General features: G+C 36.7%; 1 protein-coding gene across 1 annotated transcript in view; it reads right to left on the bottom strand.

Moving 5' to 3' along the window:
• Positions 1–24,280, bottom strand: part of PIK3C2G (phosphatidylinositol-4-phosphate 3-kinase catalytic subunit type 2 gamma) — a gene marked incomplete at both ends in the record, with an annotated part of 285,908 nt that overhangs the window by 222,622 nt on the left and 39,006 nt on the right. Inside the window, 3 exons of the mRNA XM_080705040.1 lie at positions 4,218–4,413; positions 7,588–7,621; positions 10,980–11,102. Of these exons, the coding sequence (XP_080561166.1) occupies positions 4,218–4,413; positions 7,588–7,621; positions 10,980–11,102 (353 nt within the window). The remainder of the gene's footprint in view (positions 1–4,217; positions 4,414–7,587; positions 7,622–10,979; positions 11,103–24,280) is intronic.

Raw genomic sequence — 24,280 nt, 5'->3', positions numbered from 1 at the left:
GTCAGATACACTCTCCACTTCTCCCCTTGTACCGTTCTCACAATCCAAGGCTGGCCCACTCCACTATTCAAGAGATTTTATTCAGACACTCTCTTGAACCTGACATCCCTCTGTCTCAACCTCCCAAGCCCTGAGATTGCAGGAATGAGCTGCCACATGTGGTTTATTCAGACATTTTCAACAAATCTTTATTGAGCATCCATTATATCCTAGGAAATGTTTTGCAAAGTGGGAGGTTATAAAATGCAGTGCTATTCAAGCCGGCGTAGTGGTCCACACTTGTCAACCTAGCATTCGGGAGGTTGAGACAGGAGGATCGTGGTTCGTGGCCAGCCTCAGCTACTTAGTGTGGCCCTTTGCAACCCTGTTTCAAAATAAAGAATAAAAAATAGGGCAGGGGGTATAGTGCAGGGGTAGAATGCTCCTGGATTCCAACTCCAGGACTGAAAAAAAAAATGCAGTGCTATACAAAAATATGTGTCTTATCACAGGAGCATTGCAAAAGGTGATTTGGGGAGAATGAATACAAGGTAGTTACTCAGATAATGAGCATCGTGCCAAAGATTCATAAAAGGATAAATGTATCTTGTTTTTGAGAGACATAACGACATTTTCCTTCTCGAGAGGATAAAACAAAAGAATTTCTGTTCTACGTTATGATAAATTTAGGTTAAAAATGAGTGGATTCTTAATCATTATAATGATTCATGGAAAAGGTTTATTTAATCAACTTGTCCTAATTAAGATACATCCTCATTTCTCTTTTATGACTTGCATGGGGCCGTTGCTGAAGGCAGCCAGGAAGTAGATCATAGTTCAGTTTCAAATCCATCAATTATTTTTATTTTACAGTTCTATACTTTAATAAATTAGTTGCAACCGCCACCATTAAATCCAGCGTATGACTAAAGCCAGACAGTAAGAAGTCACTTTTTATGTTTCCCCCTAGTTTGTCAGTATTTATTTTCCTCTGCCTTGGTTTCTTTCCAATATGGAAAGCTGCTGCCAGGATGGTCCGGTGATCCTGCCTCCTGGTGCTCAAGCCCAGAATCATCCTTTCTCTCAGTGCACTACAGCAAAAGCCATGGCCACTGCTTCCAAGATTAGGGCACCAAAGACTGCTTCTGTGTCTCTGCTGTGTCCTTGCCCCGAACCCTCTCCCTGCTGGATCCTTCACTCAGAGGGAAGCCACCTGCTACTCTGAGACAATCCCGGCGAAGAATCCAGGCTCCCAAACCCAACACCAGGAGGAGCTGAGCTTGCCGGCCATCATGCCGGTGACCTTGAAGGTGGCTTCTTCTGCCCCGGTGAAGCTTGGGATGACAAAAGAGACCCAGAGGAGACACAGCCAGCCAATCTGCTTACAGATTCCTAACCCTCAGCCTGAGAGCTACTCAGTATTGTGCCAAGCTGCTGATTTGGGGGTAATTTGTTACGCAGCCATCGATAACAAAGCCCCTGGGAGAGCTCGCTGTGTTTGTCAGCAGGAAAAGACCTCTTAAGGGAATCTGTTTCCTCAAATTAGTGAGGCTGACTGGCCCACAGATTCCTTAAGAGGAGAGCTGTGTCTTTCCCTATCTTCAACTCAGGCTTTACAGTTTGTTGTTATAATAAAAAACAGGGATAAATTTGTGTCTTCCATTCAAATTCTCATTTACTCATTGATTGGATTTTTTTCAGAAAAGCATTATTTATACCCATAATTCTATGCACATGTATGCATAGGCATCTATCTGTATCAGTGTTAAAAGATGCTCTATTTTTACACCCCACCTACAAATGTTATGTAGAGGAAGATGAAGAGTTGGGTAGACAGGTTATACTTTTATAAATACTATATATTAAAGCTGTATATGCATTTTCCATGTATATACATATGCATGTATTTATATTATATACATATATTACATGCATTTTTATTGATGTAAAAACATACAGATATACTTTTATATATAAATGCATGTTCTATATGTTTAGCTTTCTGTGAATTTATCTGGAGACCTAGTTTTCTTTCCATGTGAAAGAAAACTAAGAAATAGATATTGACAATTAACAAGTTGTAAGAAATCATTCATTAGAGTAGTAATTTATAATATCACACATCGATCTTTTAAAATTCATCATAAAATTAAGAGAGAAAAATGCATGAAAGCATCAATTCATTAATTTTAAAGAAACATTTGTGTGTAGGCTTTTATATACATAGGCAAAATTTTCTTTTATTTTTAAAATTTTTAACTTTAATTTTAAAAATTTTTTTGTAGTACTAGGGATGGAAACTTTGGGCATTCTATCTCCAAGATACACCCCCAGCCCTACTGTTTATTCTCTATTTTGAAACAAGCTCTCACTAAGTTGTAGAGAGCCTCATTAAGCAGCTGAGGCTGGCCATGAACCTGTGATCCTCCTGTCTTAGTCTCCCAAGTATTGGGATTACAAGTGTGTGTCACCACACCTGGCCAGATTTTTTCTAAATGTATTCTATAAATATTTAGACAGTTTATTTATTTTCTAAGAAGTATGCCAAGCTAAACATTGTGTATATATATATATATATATATATATATATATATATATATATACACACACACACATATATTTTGCAGTACTGGGGATGGAACCCTCCAAGCTACATCCTCAGTCCTAATTTTTAGTTTTTATATTTTTTGAAAAAGGGTCTCACTGAGTTGTGAAGGGCTTCGCTAAGTAGCTGAGGCCGTCTGTGAACCGCGATCGATCCTCAGGTCTCGGCCTCCTGAATGCTGGGATTACAAGCACGCACCACCACACCCAGCAACACTGTTTATATTTACTGAAATTTTTCCTTTCTACTTTTCTTTAAAAAAATCAGTGTACTAGGTACAATATATTCCTTAGCAAGTTATTATCCTCTTATCAACTTCAATTAATTTGATCAGTAATCTCTTAAATATGTAATCCAAAGGAATTAGACTTGTTATATTACTCTGTTGTTTAAGAGAATACAACATAGTCAACTTAAACTGCAGTGATATTTCATGCAAAAACTGTGGTTTCTTTCTGTTGCAACTCAATGGGCTCTTGCCTAATTCTCACCTTATCAAGGCACTAGACTTGTATCTGCCAAACACAACTTAATGAGGTAAGAGTACTTTTTTATTTTTAAATACTCTCTACCTCTTTGTATGTGTATATCCTCTCTCTCTCTCTCTCTCTCTCTCTCTCCCTCCCTCCCTCCCTCCCTCCCTCCCTCCCTCCTCTCTCTCTCTCTCTCTCTCTCTCTCTCTCTCTCTCTCTCCCCTTAATTGTAATCAGTTATTTAAACTCAAACATAACAAAGAAAATTTATGGTAGCCATCAAATAGGAAGAATAGCTTCTATTTCCATGATACACTGATTGTAGCAATTCTATTTAATATGGAGGATGGGAGAAGAGAGAAAATAAATATCCATTGGGAATCTAAACATTTAAAAAGTGATTGTTAAAACGCAGGAGGTACATAAACAAATGCATTAAAGTAATCACCAAACAAGCATGGGATCGAGGGGGGGGGAATGGGATGGGGACTGGATGAGAGCCAATTGGATGATGTGTGCTTGTATATCCTCTCAAGTCTTGTATTCCAATGTGATGTATGATTACAATGCACCAATAAAAAAAATTAAAAAAAGAATAGAGTTAAGTACATGCCAGTTATTCTTTTAAAGTTCCATGATTTGGGGGTGTACTAGGGATGAAACCCAGGATCCTTCTACCTCTGGGCTATATACCCAGCCCTATTTTATTTATTATTTGAAAACAGGGTCTTGCTAAGTTGCTGAGGCTGGCTTTGAACATGTGACTCCTCCTGTCTCAGCCTCCCAAGTACTGGAATTACTACAACTATTACTACCACCATGCCTAGCTATTTTCTTCTACAAATAGGGACAAAACAAACCAGCCACAGAGGTAGATGCATATAATCCCAGTACTTGGGAGGCTGAGGCAGGAGGATCACAGATTCGAGGTCAGATTCTGCTACTTAGCAAAATCCTGTTTCAAAATAAAAACAAAAAGAGGGTGGTAGCAGAGTTTAGTCGGAAAGCACTTGCCTAGCATGAGCAAGGCCCCTTGGTTCAATCTGCAGTGCCATAAATAAATAAATAAATAAATAAATAAATAAATAAATGTCAAAAGGCACTTTCTCCTATTGGGGCTTATATAAAATCCATTTTGTGAAGAACTCATTAATCCTCACCTGTGCACCCAGGTCTCTGGGATGTTGTGTGCTGTGGACACTGTAAAACTGAGGTGGGGAAAAAGTCCAGGGTTCACACCAGAGACGCTTGTGGTTGCGTTTGCAGGCTGAAAGTCTGTATAAAAGCTGTCACAGTAGATAGCGATCAGCTGGAAGATGCATCTGGATAGATCGGCCGTCACTCTCTCTATAAAGCCTACGGGAGAAAAGTAGACCGACATGTTTGCACAGAGTCATGTTTATCATAAGCCATCACACATAGCTTTGAAATTTCTTATAATAAAATTTAAGTAAAATCTAATTAAAATGACCTTTTACCAATGGAAGCCAATTAGCCATCTGTGCCTCTGCCTGCAGCCTGGCTTAGCTGCTGACAGGTTGGATATGAATAGACTTCCTTTCCCTAGTGGCAAAAAATTTGAAATTGTGGTCTCCAAGTCACAAATTAGAAGGCATTTTCTTAACAACTTGACATTCAGATTAACTGTAAATTGTTGTCTTTTTTGTCTTATTTATAGTTATTTAGAGTTAATTTTCAGACAAGGACCATGCTTTCGACATGACTTATGAATAGTTCAAACAAATTCTACCTGGAAAATTAATCATAATAAATTTGATTATGCTGTGGTGTTTGACTGAACACTCAACCTATATATTGTGTCAACATAAAAAGGGCGTGATAAAAGAAGTTGGCTGGAATTTGAAACAAGTCTGAAAAGATGGATTAATGATGCTTACTAAATCTCTTCAAAAATAAAAGCCTTTGTCAAATTTCATCATTAGCTTTTTAAAGGGAAACTATTGATTATTTCTAAACGTGGGTTGTCCTGAAGAAAGAAAAGTGTCTGGCAGTTTAGGGGTACAGAGGTTCCCTGTGGGGCTAGGGAGTTGTAGAGAGAGCGAGTAGGTGCATCGTTAGAAATAAGTGAAAGCTAGGGAGAAAATGGGTCACAGGAGGAACACTAGCTGAAGGCGCAGACAGTGGAGATGAGTAAATAAGGTGACCTAACTGAGGGGATGGGGGGCGAGAGAGGGAAATTCTCTAATGTTCAGAATGTCCATTAACAAAAATATCAAAGTCAATCACTAAGCCCAACATGAGAATGAGGGAGAAGAGGGAATGGGGTGGGAACTGGGGAAGGGCTAACTGGGTGAGGTGTGCATGTGTGCCTCCACCATCTTGTACCCCATTAAGATGTATGACTACAATGCACCAATGAAAAATTAAAAAAGAAATGATGTTCTTAGGATCTGTGGTGATATGATTCCAACACATTTGGAATGATGATCTTTGGCACAGGTTTTTATTTTTAATTCTAGCTATTTTGAAGAGACTGTGGTACAAAAAGCCTGCCTTTGCCTCCAACCAGCCGCCGTTCTGGTGTGGAGGCAGGTGGGAGCCCAGGACAGAGACCACCTTCCTGTAGTTTCTGCCCATACCCTGTCCCTCAGAAGCTGTCCACCAATCAGCATCGCTTTACTGTTGTTCAGCACATGGAATTATTCATTCAGTTATCCATGAATTTGTACAGAATTCATAAGAGAGAGACAATTTACTCCCTTTCTCTGTTTCTTATATTGCGTCCTTTGTTGAAACAGCCTGGGGTGGATGAGGAGGGTGAAAAAGCTCTAATTAAATGGCTCTGAAAAATCAGCAGTAAAAATTAATGAAGTAGAAGAGCAAAAATAGTTTTAGGAAGGCCTCAACAAACCAACCAACAGGGATTTTCCTGAACCACAGGAGGCAGAGAATTAAAACTTTGTGGAGATGTCTTGTTGACTGATCGCCATGTTGCACAGTTGGTACCAATTTTGTGCAAATGTGCCAGTGATCATGCGTCTGAAATAAATGATCGGATTAGATGAGAGAGGTCTTATTAACTCATGCCCAAGCACAAATTTGAGAGAGGGGGCTAATTTGGGGGGATAATTATTCAGAAATCTATTCTTTACTTTTGTACAGAAAGATAGTTCTTGGTTATCATTTGCTTTTTTGAGGTTGCTTAGAGAGGTGTGCTTTTATCTCTAGCACTGCGGATGGCAATTATATTTCAAATAGTATCATCAAATTGCACAAGGGACTCAAGACCCTGGGCTTTGTAGAGAAATGGGGTGAAATAATGTTTACCATACTTTTTTTCTTCTGGGAAAAGAAATATATTACCACAACATAAAGAAGGAATGACTATATATATATATATATATATATATATATATATATATATATATGTATTGACATTATATATATAGTCATTATTGACATAAATATAATGTCAATAATATATGCTGTTATATATTATTAATGACTATTAATAATAACCACAGCCTATATCCTGTGCTGTAAAGCAGCCACCTCACATGGTCTTCTAGGATTTAATGCATAACTTGAATGAGACCTCTGTGTTATCTCGGGTTATTTTTTCTCCACACCCTCTTCTGTTCCAGTATCTTCTGTGATGGGAGGTAAGGGAGTTTCTCAGATAGAACTGAAGGTCTTCTTTTGAGTTGTGGGAATTATGCACATTAGGGTAACTGAGGATGGAAAAATTAACTCTTGGATCCGAGAGTTAAGACGTGGCAGAGCTCATGTTCACAACTAGTTCTGCCTGATTCCAAAAGTGGAGTCCTGTTCTACAACACATGATCATACACCCGCAAATTTCTACTCTATAGATATAAAGTCCTCTATTAGCCTCTAATATTTTAGGCCTATGGCCTCTGTGAGCATTAATTATTCCAGAACCTAATCTTTTTACTTGTTAGTTATATTAGCTGGTCTTTCAAATGTACTCAGTATAGTACTGGCCTTTTTTTTTTTTAATGACTCCATAGCCATTACTGGCTGCTTCCATCGTTCCTGTATTTTGATTCGATAACCTCCAATGGCACCCATGTCTACCACTTCCACCCAAATGGATCATTCTGTGTCCCCTCAAGGACAATATCCCTGACTGTGAAACTCTATGAAATACAGTTCAAATTTAAATTTGAAACTAGTAACTTTGGAGACCAGTATCTATTACATTTCTGATATTTTCCTTCGTGAAAAATATACTTAGGTTAATAGTAAAAATTTTGTAGTATTTTTGAATGGTTACAAGGAAGATTTTAGTATTTATTTAATTTTTATAGATCTCAACTTTTCTCATTTTCTAAAAACAAAATAGGATTAAAATTTAGAGTATGGTCTTTTATTCCCTTGAATAATTATCACTTCTACAAGTAATAAGTATTTTAGTAAGCATTTTGAAGTGGTGTGTGGGCATGTGTTACCACAGTGTTTGGTTGAACTATTAAAAATAACTAGGGTTCTAAGACTTCTTTTCTCTGTTCTTTATTTTTAAAATATCTGAATACATTTGTGTTTTACCTTTTGATGGTATCTCCGGATTATGATGAAAAATCTGAAATAAAACAAGGGGGTATTAAAACATATTTTTTATCTAGACAACAAATTCATGAAGTCATCAAACCAGTAATATCCAAATAGAAACACTAAAATTTTTTTCTGAAATTATAAAAAGACAAAGTATTTCTTGGCATCCTAGGTCCCTGCTGCTTATTTAACAGAGGAAATCTAAATTGTACAATGAAAGAAAAGCATTTTCAATATTGTAGTGAATGATGTAGGTTATTGTTATTTTTATTTGCTAGAATAGGCCCAGCCTCTTCATTGTTATTAGAGAAGTTCTGTAGTATTGTGTACACTTGGCCTTCCTTCCTTGACAGTAACTATTATTTTTTATAAGAATATAAGATTCAGTATATAGTTTCATTTCTTTCTTTTCAGGGGATTATAAAAAAAAAAAACCCTGACATTTATACTCTTGGGAAAACAAAGCATCTTAAACCATATCCTAAATAAAACTGATAATCTGAAGTTTTATTTATTTACTCTTTTGTTATCTGTATCTATGTCCATGTGTATGAGGACTTTATTTATTTATATCTTTGTTGGGTGCCTAAAATTACTTTGATGGCTTAGGATTTGTTGTTTTTATATAATGAAAATTATACAAGGTAATTTGTATGTTCACTAAAACTAATGCTTTAGCCCTACAAAATTTATTTTCTAATAAGATTAAATTAATTCACACCATTTTCTTGAGGTACTGAGGATTGAACCCAGGGGGATTCTACCTCTGAGTTATACTCTTAGCCCTATTTTCATTCTTCATTTTGAAACAGGATCTCACTGAGTTGGAAAGGGCCTCACTAAGTAGCTGAGGCTGGCTGCGAACCCTGATCCTCCTGTCTCAGCCTCCCAAATGCTGGGATTACAAGCAGGCACCATCACACCCAGTGACACACAATTTTCTTTTTTAATTAGAAATTAATTTTCATCGAGCCCAGGCTGGTCTTGTATTTTGAGCTCAAGAGATCCTCTTATCTCAGCTGTTGAGTAGCTGGGACTCTAGTGCATTCTAACCATGCTCATTTCCCAAAATTGTCTTAAATTAAAACTCTTACAGTGTGTTTTTAAGGAAATACAATTAATTAATATTCAGATTTCTCAAACAAATAAGCTAGGGAATGACTATTGTGTAAAAGAAATTGCTACAGTATTTAGAGGGGGGGGCGTTTCTATCTTTGAGAGTGTATAATTAGCCCAACATGGTGGTGCACCCTTTTAATCCTAGAACTTGGGAGCCTGAGACAGGAGGGTTGCAGACTTGAGGCCATCCATTCAGAGGTAGAATGTCCCTGGATTCAATCCCTAATACTTCAAAAGCATAAATAAATTTATATGCAACAGTTCCCTTAAAAGCATCATTCATATAAACTTCTTAGAAAATCTTCTATTAGGTCAAATATTTCATCTGAGTACACCATCAACTCCCTAGTCTCAACAGCTATACTTAAATCTTGACTCCATCTATGTGGGTGAGACTATTAAAGATGCTAGTTTGGCTAAGCTAGAATCCAATTTATTCAGAAATACAGACTTGTATTATAAAATCACCATGGCATCCACCTACATCACAATGTGAAAGAACATATTTCTCACTTTGTGGTTCATTATTTTGTGATTATTTAATGGAAATCTATTAGGTGAGCTTCTGGAATACAATTTGAGGGGTAGAAAATTATTTTCAGTGCTAAGTGGAAGCAGAGAATACAGCATGAATGCATTTGTGATACAAGTTTTCATCTCGGCAAAACTTACATTTAATAAAGACCTAATTGCTTCCCTAAACGGCAGAAAATAGTTTCTTGCAAGTTGACCAAAAATGTAGCCCAGACCAAAGAGAATTCAAATTTTAGTTCGTTGGCAGAAGACCTGTCATCCTCAGCTTTTCTTTAATCTTTCATTCTTTGTGGTGGGTGGATAGATTGAACTGCTTTGTCGTTGTTAACTGAAGTTGGCAATTGCACAAATTCTGAAAAATGCACTTAATTGTCACGCCGGCATTCTTACACAGGTGGGCTCATAATTAAGATGAGGTAGAACATAAATGAAGAAGAGTCATGCATGTAGATGTGATAAAATATGCAAACTTTTAAAGTCGCTAAAAAGAAGTAGGATCTATTTTTTTTTTTGGCAGTGACCATTGAACTATTTTGACCATCAACATATTGAATAAAACTCATAATGGCCAACTATTTTATATATATATATATAATTTCAGTCTTATCAAGATATAAGACAAATAAAATGTGGTTGTAATAGGCTAAGATGCAAAGAAAAATAGACAAGAGTTTGAACTTATAAGTACGTAAGAATTATAACAGTTCACATAATGCGATGTCCATATGTGAAGGTATATACATACTAGTCTCACTTCCATGCAGTAAGGAAGGGTAGAGTGGGCTAGGATCTGGAGGAAAACATACCAAGGCTCTGTGCATGTCTGTTTCTATCACTTTGAGCCTCACTATGATGTATCATTACCAATAAAATTGTATTAAAAACAAGTATGAAATATGATGGTGAGTTTTTCTTGGGCTTTATAACTGTTCATGGCTTTTTAAAGAAATAACCAGTTTCCCCATGAAGGTTTCCTTTGACTTCAGATACACTGAAAGTTGAATATTTCTCAGAAAATGTCCATTTTTGTTTCTTTTGGGAGTTTCAGAAATTTAATATTTTGAATACAATGCTTTTCATACCTAGGAAGACTTTAACATCATTCTAACCGCTTCATCATAAAATTAACTTTTCTAATTCTTTGATCTCCTACTTGTTTCTACAGAGTCATCAAGTGTCGGACATTCAAGCTGAAACGCAGACAAATGATCTTACCGGATAGGACGATACAAGTCACATACCCACATCTAGTCCCTTCCAATGGCAAAAGTTCATTCTTATTATAGGCCAGCTGTAGTCAGTGGTCACGAGATGACAAGGATCTAGCATGTGCTGCAGGACATACATCCTCAGGTGGACCTCAGGAGAAGATTCTCAGAAACTACCACTAGCATCCCTCTCCAGGAATAATGATCCCTCTTATTAGCATGGAATCCTATGCACACAAGAACTCTGCAAATTCAATTTCACATTTTTTCTTTTAAAGCCAAAGAAAATTGAAACTCAGATAAGTGCCTTTGATTTTCCAAAGTACAACCAGCTAGAAATGTGCAGACCTTGAATTCATGTCATATTTGCATCACCCTAACCTCATTATGTTTTATTCTCAGCTCTAGGTGCTTGAAATACTTTAAACTCTGATCACACAGTGCCAGTCAACAGTCTGCCACTCCTTAATTAATTTGTGGACTCACGTTTAACATAATTATTGTGTAATGAATGGATAAATTTACCTCTGTTTTTCTCTGAAGAATTTGATTTAACTCATTTACTGCATTTGTAATTTGTGTGGTTTCAACACACCCCAGAACACTGCATATATTTTTAACATCTTCAATAATTCCATCCACATAGTGCTGTAAAAGACAAGATTCACATATTATTGCTTATTAGAATCAAGAGGGCACTGATTTATTATCAAATTACCTCTCTTTTCATGAAGAGGAGATGGAATAAAATGTTGTTTGTCCTTGTTTAAAAAGTTCTCAAGTGTTTGGTCACCCGTGGTCCAAGTCACAATGGGCATTGAGTGAATGCTCAAAGGTACGACTGAGTTATCAGTAATTTGCTTGCATAACTAATGTATATCTAACTTAACATTACTCGAAATAAAATGATAAATAGGGAGAGAGGAGAGGAAGAAGGAAACAGTTTGTCTACTTACTGTAGAAATTTTTCTTAAGAAAACACCAATACAAAGACAGACACTGAGTTTTACATATATAGACACTATTTTGTTTCTTTTATTTAATATGTTGTCAGTGATTCTAGTGTGTTTTGATAAACACTGAAAACTGATGACAAAATCCTAGGTAGAATAATTAACACTATAAAAGACAAAACAGAGATAAAAGATGCCAAAAGACTTGATTAATAAGCTAAAAGAAAGTACAATTTAGACTGAATACATTTTCAATCTTACACAGATGAGGAATATACAAATACTTATTTAAACATGGTGAGGAAAAGCTCATAAATAGTCCCAATCGAAAAAAGTCGATGGTTTCACATATGTGTAAACTTATTATGAGTTAACACACGGAGTGTGATGTGGACACCAGTAGGTTTAGTTCATTAAGAAATCGATCAAATAATATACACCCTCAACTAGGGAGTTAGCAGTTAAACCACATTTTCCATGTATGATCAACAGTAGAGTTTAGTTTGGGGTAGCATGTTGAGAGTGGACTTGATAACTTGGGTTTCCCAAAAGAAAAGAAAGCCCTCTATTAATAATGTGACCAAGCATGGTGGTGTGTGCCTGTAACCCTAGTACTTGGGAGACTGAGCCGGGAATGGCAGATTCAAGGTCAGCCTCAGAAATCTGGTGAGACTTTCTACAACTTGGTGAGATCCTGTTTTAACAAAAACAACACACAACATCCAGGAATGGTGGTGCATGCTTGTAATCACAGTACTTGAAAGGCTGAGACAGGAGGACTGAAGATTAAAAGTAAGCCTCAGCAATCAATGAAGCTTAAACTTAGCAAGATACTGTTTCCAAATAAAAATATAAAGTAGGGCTGGGAATATATATATAATCTTGGAGGTAGAATGCCCCTGGGTTCAATCCACAGCACCACTAAAAATAAAATAAATAAAAACATAAACACATAAAATATGTTGGGAATATGCTGGAGATGTAGCTAAGAGGTGGAATGCCCCTGGGATCAATCCTTAGTAACACACACACACACACACATACATGAAAAGAAAGAAGATATATACTTATGACTATATTCATTCAGAAAAGCCTAGTAAACAATGTTTTCAGCTCTGTGTTCTAGTTCTGTGTATTTAAATCCGGGTTCTCTTTTTTCTAACTGTGACCATTATTACAGTACTTAACATTTATCTGCTTAAGTCCCCCATTCATAAAGTAGGAAAATAACTGTTAATTATAGGGCTGCTATAAAGACTGAATGAGATAAAGTATAAAAAATTGTTTATTAGATAATAAAGGCTAAATTCTGTTGTTTAATTAATGTTCGGTGACCCACGCTGGTGCTTTAGTGTATAAAAGAAATCAGACACTATATATTCACTGACAGCTAATAACATGTGAATTACAAGTCATAGAACTTTGTGAGAAGCATGTACTAGGTACCATTCTTATTCATATATTCTAAGTAGATATGTGAGATATGTAAATCTGTGAAAATCCATAAATATTACCAATTAAAATGCAAATTCTGGGTTAGCCGGGGTCACTAGGGAGCTAGTAGCTAATTCACTCAGTCTTCAATACCAGTATTACACTGCTTCTTATCTGATCTATTTATCACTTTTAATCTTCCCCAAAATTCTGAAAGAAAGATATTCATTATGTTCATGAGTCACAACGATTGTTAAAATAAGTTAAATACTGCAATTATAAAATGAGTGAAATACTGCAATTATAAAACTAACTTGCTGATTAACAGAACAGAAACAACCCAACAGAAACACTGAATTTAAAACTAATGCAAAGTTTTATATCTGGGGAACTAAGAATTCAAGGTGGCATTAGTTATGGCGGAAAGATAGGCACAAGGAAAACAATTTTTAGTGATATTGTGATGTATATAAATTTTGGTACACAAAGCTTGCTCTGTCCAGGACAGAGGGTTCTAGCTCTAGCAAATATTGAATTGATGCTTATGTCTACACACACACACACACACACACACACACACACACACACACTGAATAAGCCAAACTGAGAGGAAAAATGTAAATTCACAGCTTAGTTCAAAACAAAATTAGGCTAACTCTCTGGATGGCAGAAATTTAGAGAAAACTTTATACCTGAGGTCAAAAACTGATGCTGTTACTGCCTGAGGAAACCATCAGGCTGAATTGAGGTCTCTGGGTTTCAGGATTAGTGTTTATTGTTCATCCTGGGCAAGTGCTGAAACGGTAGTGGGTATAAACCACTTGGTAAAAGTAGGGGAAGAGAAGAAATAAAATAAGATCCTGGATCCAGACACTGGATGGATGGCCACCTCTGAAGGACAGGAGAAAAATTATGTCTAATGACCAAGAGAACTCTTAGGAAAAACTTTACCTACCTGGAGTCTTTCTCTGAGAAAAATGATTATGTGAAAAATCAAAACATTTGCCTCCCACATGGTTCTTATTGGTGAGAACTACACTGGATATTCTGGGTTTTTTATTGTTCTGAATGAATTTAAGGATAGATTTTCCTTGTCTTGTTACTGTTTTTAGGGTAAATTCTTGCAGTGTTTTCCTGATTAATATGATGCATCACAATACCTAACTTCAAACTCTGCTTCAAATCCATAGTAAGAAGAAAGGCATGGTATAGGCACAAAACCAGATACATATACCAGTCGAGCAGAAGAGAAAACTCAGAAACAAATCCTCACTCTTACAGCCAACTGTTTTGTTTGTTTGTTTGTTGCATTACCAGGGAAGGAACCCAGGAGCATTTTACCTCCTAGCTACACCCTCAACACTATTTTTTATTCTTTATTTTGAAACAGTGAGAGAAACCTCACTGAGTTGCAGAGGTCCTCACTAAGTAGCTGAGGCTGTCCTCGAACTGTGATCCTTCTGTCTCAGACTCCCAAATGCTAGGATTACAAGCATGTACTACCATGCATAGCTCAGCCAACTAGTTTTTGACAAAGGGGTCAAAAACATACACTGGGAAAAAGATAACCTCTCCAACAAACTGTGCTGGCATTTGTGCCAAATGTATGCTAAAACTCAATAAACACATGCAGAAAATGGAAATAAGCTCTTACCTTACCTTGCACAAGAATTCTTACCCTGCACAAGAATCAAAATGGATCAAAGACTAGGAAATCAGACCAGAGACCTCGCAGCTCCTTGAAGTGGGCATAGGTCTGACACTTCAACACATAAACATATGTTAAAACTTTCTCAGCAAAAACCCCAAAGGCACAAGAAACTAAATGCTGGATCAATATGTGGGATTACATTAAACTGAAGACATCTGTACAACAAAGGAAACTATGCAGAACCTCAGCAGAGAGCTGACAGATGGGAGAAAATTTTTGCCAACTCTTCCTCTGATAGAGGACTAATATCTAGAACATACAGAGAACTCAAGAAACTCAGCACTAAGAAACCAATAACCCAATCAAAAAACTGGCAAGTGAACTAAATATACACTTCACAAAAGAAGAAATTAAAATGGCCAATAAATGTGTGAAAAAATGCTCAACATCATTGGCAATCAGAGAGATGCAAATCAAAACTACCCTGAGATTTCACCTAACTCCAACTAGAATGGCAATCATTCAAAACACAAACAACAGATGCTGGCGAGGATGTGGAGAAGTGAGAACTCTAAGACATTGTTGGTGGGATTGCAAATTAGTGCAACCACTTTGGAAAACAGTATGGAAGATCCTCAGAAGAATGGGAACAAATCTACCATTTGATCCAGCAATACCACTTCTGGGTATCTACCCAAAAGAAAGGAAACCAAACTACCAAATTAATGCATGTGTATCTATGTTCATAGCTACACAATTCACCATAGCCAAACTATGGAACCAGCCAAGATGTCCATCAACAGATGAATGGATTACAAAACTGTGGGATATGGACATAATGGGATTTTTCTCAGCCATAGAGAAGAAAAAAATTACATCATTTTATGGAGAAATGAATAAAACTGGAGGATATTATGTTAAGTGAGATTAGTCAGTCACAAATATAAGAAATTGGATGCTCTCTCTAATATGCAAAGCTAGGGGGAAATGTGTCATAGGAGGAACTCTATACAAAGAAGTAGAAACTATGGATTGGTAAGTAAGGCAACCTGACTAAGGGGGATGGGAGGGAGAAAGAGGGACATTTCCTAAAGTACATGATGTACATTAATAAACATACAAAGTCTATCACTAAGCCAAACATGAGGAGGAGGAAGGGGAAGGAATGGGGAGGGAATTGGGGAAGGGCTAAATGAGTGATGTGTGCATGTGTGCCTCCACCATCTAGTACTCCATTAAGATGTACGAATATAATGCACCAATAAAAATATTTAAAAAAGAAACATTTTTCTTACCTTAAACCAAAGTTTATCCCCAAATATACATACATATACACACGCATACACAGAAATATACACCCATATTTTTATAGAAAAAAATAAACAGCCTAGAATGTACAAATCCTATGAGATCAAATCCACATTATAGAACCGGTGTGGCTACATAACAGTAGGATTATTTCAAAAGCGAACCCCTCATTCACTCGATTTCAAGAGAGATCCAAGGCAAGTTTGGGCATTATTTTCACGGAGGTGATACAAGGCCAAGAATTTGAATGTGCGAGTACAGAAAGAGAAAAGAGATTGCGGAAAGAAATTAAACTGGATTTTATTTCAATGATAAGGGAGAAAGTTGGGGTGACAGAGAGAGCAGGGAACGAGTGCAGACCTGAGCCCTAGGCCTACAATGAATGGCCTCAAGATAAATGTAGTTTATGGTTCTGGACAGGTTAGCTGAGAAAGGAAAATAATGAAATATATTAACCATTTTCAAGTGTTTGATGGTCTTTCAGGGGAAAGAGGGATTCAATTTGCCATAAGTAGCTCTGAAATAACAAGTTGGACCAAATGGTTGAGAATATAGAGAGATTCATTTTGGCTCAATATGAGGAAAAAATATTTGTTAAAATTACTTTTGCAAAAATCGAGTAGGCTGCCCTGTGAGTAGAGAATTTTTTCACATTACAGCTATGTGAGCAATCACAAATGTGTAGAGGATATTTCTGCGTTGCGTAGGAGTTTGGACTAGACTAAATTCTTTTTAACTGACTTTCTGAGTTAATAGAGCTGGACATAATTATATGATACTATTTTATGTGCTACATTCCAAGATTTTTCTTAGAGAATATTTGGTGTATCACAAATATCGAAGGAGAAGCATTCTGGTATTATGGATGTAAAACCTACCTGTAGACTGTTTTGAGCATTGGAAAAGATTGGTGACGTACTTCTCTCTCCTGCATCTTTCTGAAAAACAAAATAAAACAGCAAAGAGTTTCATTTAGTTGTGATGGAGACTAAAGCAATCTATATTTTATCAGTTCTGTGATAGTGTGCCATCTTCCAGATTTGTAAACTTTAATGAGTTTCAACCTATACACACAGACTTAAAATATTCAAATTCTATTAATAAATTTGGAGTGAAATTGAGAGTTTAGAATTGTTTTTATTCCACCGGGTTCAGTAGTTGGGGGTATTCTAAGTATTTTCCCCATAAATATTAATTTAATCCTTAGAGTTATAGTTTGGGTTAAGATATAGAATCAGTACTGCTTTAACAATGACAAAGCCAGGTAATATATAAAATCATAAGCAGAGACTTGTGGTCACAAGGCTGACTATGTAAACTGAATTACAAAGAGTGACAGGCCCCTTACAGGCAGAAACGGGGCACACAAAATGCTTAAACTTTGATGGACCACAGGAGAAAGAGGAGGCCAACATCTACGTGGGTAAGAAGAAAATAGGGAAATTTTAAATAAATTCTTAAAGGCTGAATAGGAATTAGTGTGTTGGTTTGGAACATTTGGGATCTCAAAACCCCAGGGGGCTAGGGACAATCAGTTGCAAAATTCCTTTTCATTGAGACCTAACAGTGTTTTGAAAGAAATACTGAAGGAAAGGCAGGAAAAAGAAGGCCATTCAGTAGTCCAGATGTGGGCTGATCAGCTGTTAGTGAGGACAGGCATGAAGGCATTTCCAGTTTTGGAGATAATTCTTTCAGAAATAGAGAATCTTGAGCTGCCTCAGGAGGGACAGCAGCGTCACTGTCACCCTGGGGCCCTGGGAGAAGTATAAAGGCCAACAGCCAGGGTCAGGGAGAGGTGGGGCACAGGTGAAGGTCTTTTGTGAATGTAGGAAGGACAGATGAGAACCCTTGTGCACACAGGAAAACCCTGTTGTGGGTACAGGGTCTTACCTGAATACCAGCTGGAGGGCAGGTACCACATGCGGAAGGACAGGAAAGTCCTACAGAGGACCAATTGCAGATCTGAGGCAGAACTTGTGTGTGTAGGTGTGTATTGGGGTGGGGGCAGTGATGCTCAGAAAGTCCCAAGCTGGGGCTCAGGTATACAGAGTCGGCCTGAGGCTGTGCTTAGATCATCTACCATTTAGTACTAAGTAAAGGTAGAATATGGTTGGGAGAAGGATTAAAGTATTGATAGAGACTCATGGGACAAAGAGCAGAGGCTTTTGAAAGCTGAGTATAGAGTGAAGACACCAAGAACCCCCCCCCCCCCCCCAGCAACACAAGATCTATTACATCCTACCAACTATACCATGACGGAGAAGAACACTGACCATTTTTGAGTGTGAATATAATTTACCTTGGACTTCAGTGTTGTTCTATCCAAGATGTCTAACATTCAGTCAAAAATAAGAATACAGATTTTATTTCCTTTACTTTCCTTTGTGCAACTGGGGATTGAACCCAGATCCATTATACTCATGAGGAACATCCCATCCCTATTTTTTTATTCTTTATTTTGAAACAAGGTCTCACCCAGTTGCAGAGAGGCCTCACTAAAGTATCTGAGGCTGGCTGCAAACCCACAATCCTCCTGTCTCAGTCTCCCAAGTACTGGGATTACAAGTGTGCACCACCATTCCTGTAGAATATAAAATTTAAAAAGAAGAAAATATAGCCCATTATTATTAGTTAAGGCAATTAATAAGGCCAGCATATGAAATGACCATGGTGTTAGTTTTATCAGATGGAACTTTAGGCCATTGCTGTGTTACAGGATCTAGAGAGAAACATAGCAACCTGCAGACGAAATACAGTTCCTGAGAGATGGAAGCTACAGAAAAGAACCAAATGGACTTAACAGATACATAGACAAGTGTATGAGAGTTAGAAACATGGGATTTCTTCAGTGGAGCTATCAGTAGATAAAACACAGATAAAGAAAGTGTCAATGAAATTAAAGATAGACCAAGAGAAGTTACACAGAAGTTCCTACAAGTAATGAATAAAAAGAATTTGTGGAGCAAAGTAATTGTTAGTAAAGTACCTAACACAGGCAATTAAAAAAATAAAACAGAAAGCATTTATTGTCTGATTTTAATACTTTCTATAAAAGCATGGAAATTAACAGACGTGACACTTAGATTTACAGAAGAGAATGGAGAGTCTAGAACTTGATCTACAAATAAATGGCTAGCCTTGTGTGGCGGCACATGCTTGTAATCCTAGTACTGTGGAGGCTGAGGCAGGAGGATTTCAGGCTCGCAGCCAGCCCCCAGCAACTTGGTCAAGCTCTCAGGAACTTAGTGAAGGTCTCAGCAACTCAGCAACTTTCAAAATTAAAAATAAATGGGGTTAAGGGTATGGCCCAGAGATAGAAAGTCCCTAGGGTTCAATCCCCAACACTAAAATATATAATATATATGACTAATTTTTTGACAATGTTGCTAAGATTATGGAATAAAAATACCATTTTAAATAAATGTTCAAGGACATTTTGGTTATCCATTTAGAAAATCAGAAAAAGTCTTGAGTTTTATCTCCTCAACCACAAAAAGAGAAACTTGAGAAAGTTTATGAAACTAAAAAAAAAAACAAAAAAAAAACGAGAAACAACTATAAAAAGTCTTGAAAAACTGGAGAAAATGTATGGAAACCTGTAGTGGAGGCAAAATTTTTATTAAATCAGATAAAAAACCATGTAGTATAAAATAAAATATTTAAAGCTGGACTTCATAAAAATTTAATACTTCAGCTTTTTGAATGATACATAAGTCAATAAAAAATAAGCAAAGAAAGCAAGGGGCACAGGTGGAGATAGAGCGTTCTCTGTTCAAAGGTCAGATATCTTACAGTGACTTCCACCTAGAGTGTATACAGAGGACGATGATTCAGTAATGACAGGATAGATAGCTTTATTTCACCAATGGAAAAGAGATTTGAACCAAAATGTGGGTAAAGAAGACACAAATGTGCAGTAACCACACACACACACAACATACACACAACACACACACACAAAGTGATTCAACATCTCAAGATGCTGACTGCAAATTAAAAACATAAGTAAACACAGCCGTCCTCTAGAAGAGCTATAATTATCATACCAGCAAAATCAAGCATTGCTGAGCATGTAACATAATCAGAACCCTTTCATACTGTCCTTATGATTTCATTTATATCAATTTCTCAAACTGACCAAAGAAATTCAAATTAAGAAATGGGAACTCTTTGGCTTTATGAGATGGAAGGTGAGGGAGATTCACTGGAGATGGGCAGCTGGGCACTTTTGCTATAAGAGTATTTTACACCCTGATTCTAATAGTGGTTCCATAAATTTAAAAATATATGCATATATTTATACATATAATTATATATTTAAGTATATTTTCAAAACTAGTCAGACTCTCTACTTAACATGGGTGTGTTTTGCTCTACATAAATTGAACATTGAATTAAAGTTGATTTTATTATTTTTTTTATTTTTACGTGGAACATATTGAAAATGGCGTATATTCAGACTGTGCTTGGTGCCCTCTCCCCTGCACTTCCCCTTCCCTCCCTCCCAACAAAGAGTGTCTAGGCTAACCATGCTATATTTATATTTTTACACAGATTTGGATGTAGCTCCTCCATTAATCAACCTCAGCCTTCTTCTCCTCTCCTTCCATTTCAGCTTTGCTGAGGTTTCTCCTCCATTGTCTGGAGTCCCCCTGGTATCCCTAATACTCCCTAGTTTGAGCATATTAGAGGAAACACATGTCCCTTCTCTTTCTGTGCCTGGCTGATCTCACTTAACATAATGTTCTCCAGGTCTTTCCATCTTCTTGTGAATAACATGTTCATAGCAGCACAATTTGTAATAGTTCAAATATGGAACCAACCTCGGTCTCCATCAACAGATGAATGGATTGCAAAATGATGGGGGATACACACAGTGGAATTCTACTCAGCTCTAAAGATTTTAATAGATTAGACATCATAAGGAAGAAGTATAAGCCACCAATTGGAGGAAATAACAACACAAAACTGGATGAAGGGTAAATATATAAAGTGTCTTCACAAATCTATTTGAAGAAAAAGAAATGGGGAAAATTAAAAGTGAAAACTGGCCGGTCGTGGTGGCACATGCTTGTAATCCCCACGCTTGGGAGGCAGAGACAGGAGGACCGCGTAGGTTCAAAGCCAGCCGCACTGGCTTAAGAGACCCTGTTTCCAAATAAAACATAAAATAGGTCTGGGAGTGTAGCCTGGAGGTAGAAGGGCTTCCAGGAACCCCAGTATCACCAAAAAAAAAAAAAAAAAAAAAAAAAAGTGAAAACTATGAAAACAAGCAATTGAATGTGATATTTTTCCCCCTATCCTTTTTTTGTTTTGTTTTGTTTTGGTTTGGTTTGATTGGGGGGATTACTGGGGATTGAGCCCAGGGGCATTCTACCTCCCAGCTACACCCCTGGCCTTTCTATTCATTTATTTTTATTTTAAAATAGAGTCTTGCTAAGTTGCTGAGGCTGACCTCAATACTCAGATTCTCCCGTCTCAGCCTCCCAAGAACTGGGATTATAAATATGTTCCACCATGTTCCACTGGAACATACAAATATGTTCCAGTGAATGTGACTTTTTAAAAACATCGCTATATTGTCATTATACACCATAATGAGGCTCAGAGTGAACGATTCTTACACACACACGGATATCTTCACGTGTGAACGAAGAATGGTTTGAACAGTTTTCATCATCAAATCTCCTTTTCTTCCCACCTCCCTCCCCTGATCTCCACCCCCCATTCCACTAGTGTCTTTCCTCGTTTGTCTGAGGACTTCGTTTCCCACTTTATCTCTAGACTCCACATACAAGTGAAAACATATGGCCCCTCACTTTCTTGCTAGGCATAATATTTTTGGGTAACATCCATTGTCCTGCAAGTGGCATGCTTGCATTCTTTTTTATGGCTGAGTAGAATTCCACTGTGTGTATATACCAGAATTTTGTCATCTTTTCATCGGTCGATGGATGCCTGGGCCGATTCCATAGTTTGTCTATTGTGAGTGGTGCTGCTGTAAACATGGAAATGTATATATACTTGAGTAATCTGATTTTAATTCCTTTGGAAAGATACTCCCAAATGGTACAAGTGGATTGTATGGCATCTCCATCTTGAGTCTTTTAAAGAACCTCCACACTGACTTCCTTCATAGCTGTACTGATTTGCAGTCGCACCCACAGTGTGTAAGAGTTCCTATGTCCCCCCACATCGTCACCGACATTTATTGTTCTTTGTATTTCTAATGAATGCCGTTCTAACTGGAGTTAGATGGACTCTCACTGTGGTATTGATTTTGAATTTCATTGGTTGCTAATGATATGAATATTGCTTTTTAAAATAAATTTATTGTCCATTTGTATTTTTTGAGAAATTTCTATTCTGATCCATTGTTCATTTTTTGGATTCTTTAAGTAAAGAAACATGAATTTATTAATAGGAAATTTTAAATTAAAGCCAAGTATCATTACATAAATGTTACGTTGACAAATGTTTAAAAAGCTAGACTACTATATTGGTGAGAAATTAGAGCAACGGTAACTCTCATATATTGGAAAATATGCATAAATTTAATAGAAAAGTGTTTCATATTACCTTATAAATTTAAAATCTTAGGTATGTACCCTGAAAAAGCTCATGCTATTTTCTCAAATGGACACCAACTGTAGAAAAGAAAAATAATTTTTCATCCAGTCTTCTAATAGAACACTATACAACAATTAAAATGAATAAATTGTGACCGTAGAGAACAAGGTGGGTACATTTCACAAACAATACTGAATGAAAGATGCAGGGCTCAGGAAGTCCATGTCGTCTGGTTCTATTTTTTGCACATACTTAAAAAGAATGAAAAATCTCACATTACTAATGGATGAACATTTTGATGATTATAAAGAAAACCTACGAAACACTTTCATCAAAGAATACCTTGTATACAGGAGATGTTGAGTAGCGCACGGGCAAGTCGTGTGACACTAGCAATATTTTATTCCCTGAATTACTGCTTAACGAGTCTCTGCCCTGTCATCATTCTTTTATTTGTGTATATTATCATAGGCTCTTCATTCACAATGCGTCCATTGCACAGATTCCAGATGGAATGTTAGATCTTGCCGTTCCTTTACCCCAAATCTTCCAGTGTTTTCTGTCTCACTAGGAACAGAGATTATGTTGGCCACTGATTTCCTTCCATTTTGAAGATCTGTTTTTCTTTTTCCCGCTTTGTACTTTTTCAAGTCTGGGAGTACTCTACACAGAGCAGGCTTCATTTATTTATTTATTTTTTGTCATTTTACTCTGTCCTTGATTTCTGCTAAGGCCGTGTTATTTCTGCGGCCTTTCTTTCCCTGTGACTTCATCTTCTCTCCTTTATCTCCTTGACTTTTCATTTTGTGATAATTCAACTGGTCCTTGATTCCTGTCCATCTTATTTTCTTTTTTTATGTGAATTTTTTCTTCTCTCCATCTTTTTTTTATATAAAATCCTCTGCTTTGGTGATATTGGATAAATGTAGTGGTATAATAGCAATAAAAAAACACACCTGTAAACATCTTTTCTTGAGCAGTTTTTTTTAAAAAAAAATCACTAAGCCATATTAGGCCCATTACATTGAATATCTTCTTAATGTGCATTGACTCACATGAAGCCATCATTCGGTAACACCTTTGGGAAAATTTCTTCTCTTTATTTTATTCTTCATATCTCTGAAATATTGAAGGTCAGTAAAGAATATGGAAAAAGAGAAAGATCAGAAGAAGAGTGGAAGGGGATGGGAAGAGGGAGAAAGGAAAGAGAAAAAAGAGGCTTGAGGAAAGAAACAGATCACATAAAACTCTATGTATGAAAGTATCACCCCAATCTCATTAACATATATGGGATGCAGGGATGAGCAGGTGGGATGCTGAGGGGAACTCACGCAGTGATATATGCATATGTGAATATATCAGTTTGAATCTCACCCTATTTTATAGCTATAATGTGCCAGTGAAGTTATTAAAAATGATTATAGAAAGTATTCCTTACAGTTTAGGCTATCAGTAGAAAGAAGAAACCATGTCCAGTGGAAAAATTCTAGGTAAATTAGGCATAAAATTAGTTCTCTCACCAAAGAGCCAGAATGCCTAATCTTGAATGAATAGTCTAAAATATGCTGAAGTAATCATTCTGAGGAAAGGACACACTTAGCAATTTAAATGATCTCTATTATTCGGTCATATTCATTACATATCCACTCAGTCACATATTTGTTATTTTCTCAAATCACACATAATTATCCAAGTTTGGAGAAACAGGGTAAAAACATTATTTTTTTTTCCAAATTGATGCTGTTTTGAACATTGATGGAATGCAACTTGATGTACTTGTCAAATAATAGAAGGTAAAAATTGTAAATTGATAACATTGCAGTCTGCCCTCAGTGCTCAGATATTTACTGTGGATGCTTCATAGCAAAAAAAAAAAAATCTCATTTGTAAAGTTCATGGTTTTGGATTGA

This window comes from Muscardinus avellanarius (assembly GCF_963383645.1).
Source record: "Muscardinus avellanarius genome assembly, chromosome: 11".
In the NCBI taxonomy this organism is placed as follows: Eukaryota; Metazoa; Chordata; class Mammalia; order Rodentia; family Gliridae; genus Muscardinus; species Muscardinus avellanarius.
The sequence above is the reverse complement of the archived record's forward strand: the minus strand, read 5'-3'. Positions and strand labels throughout refer to the sequence as shown.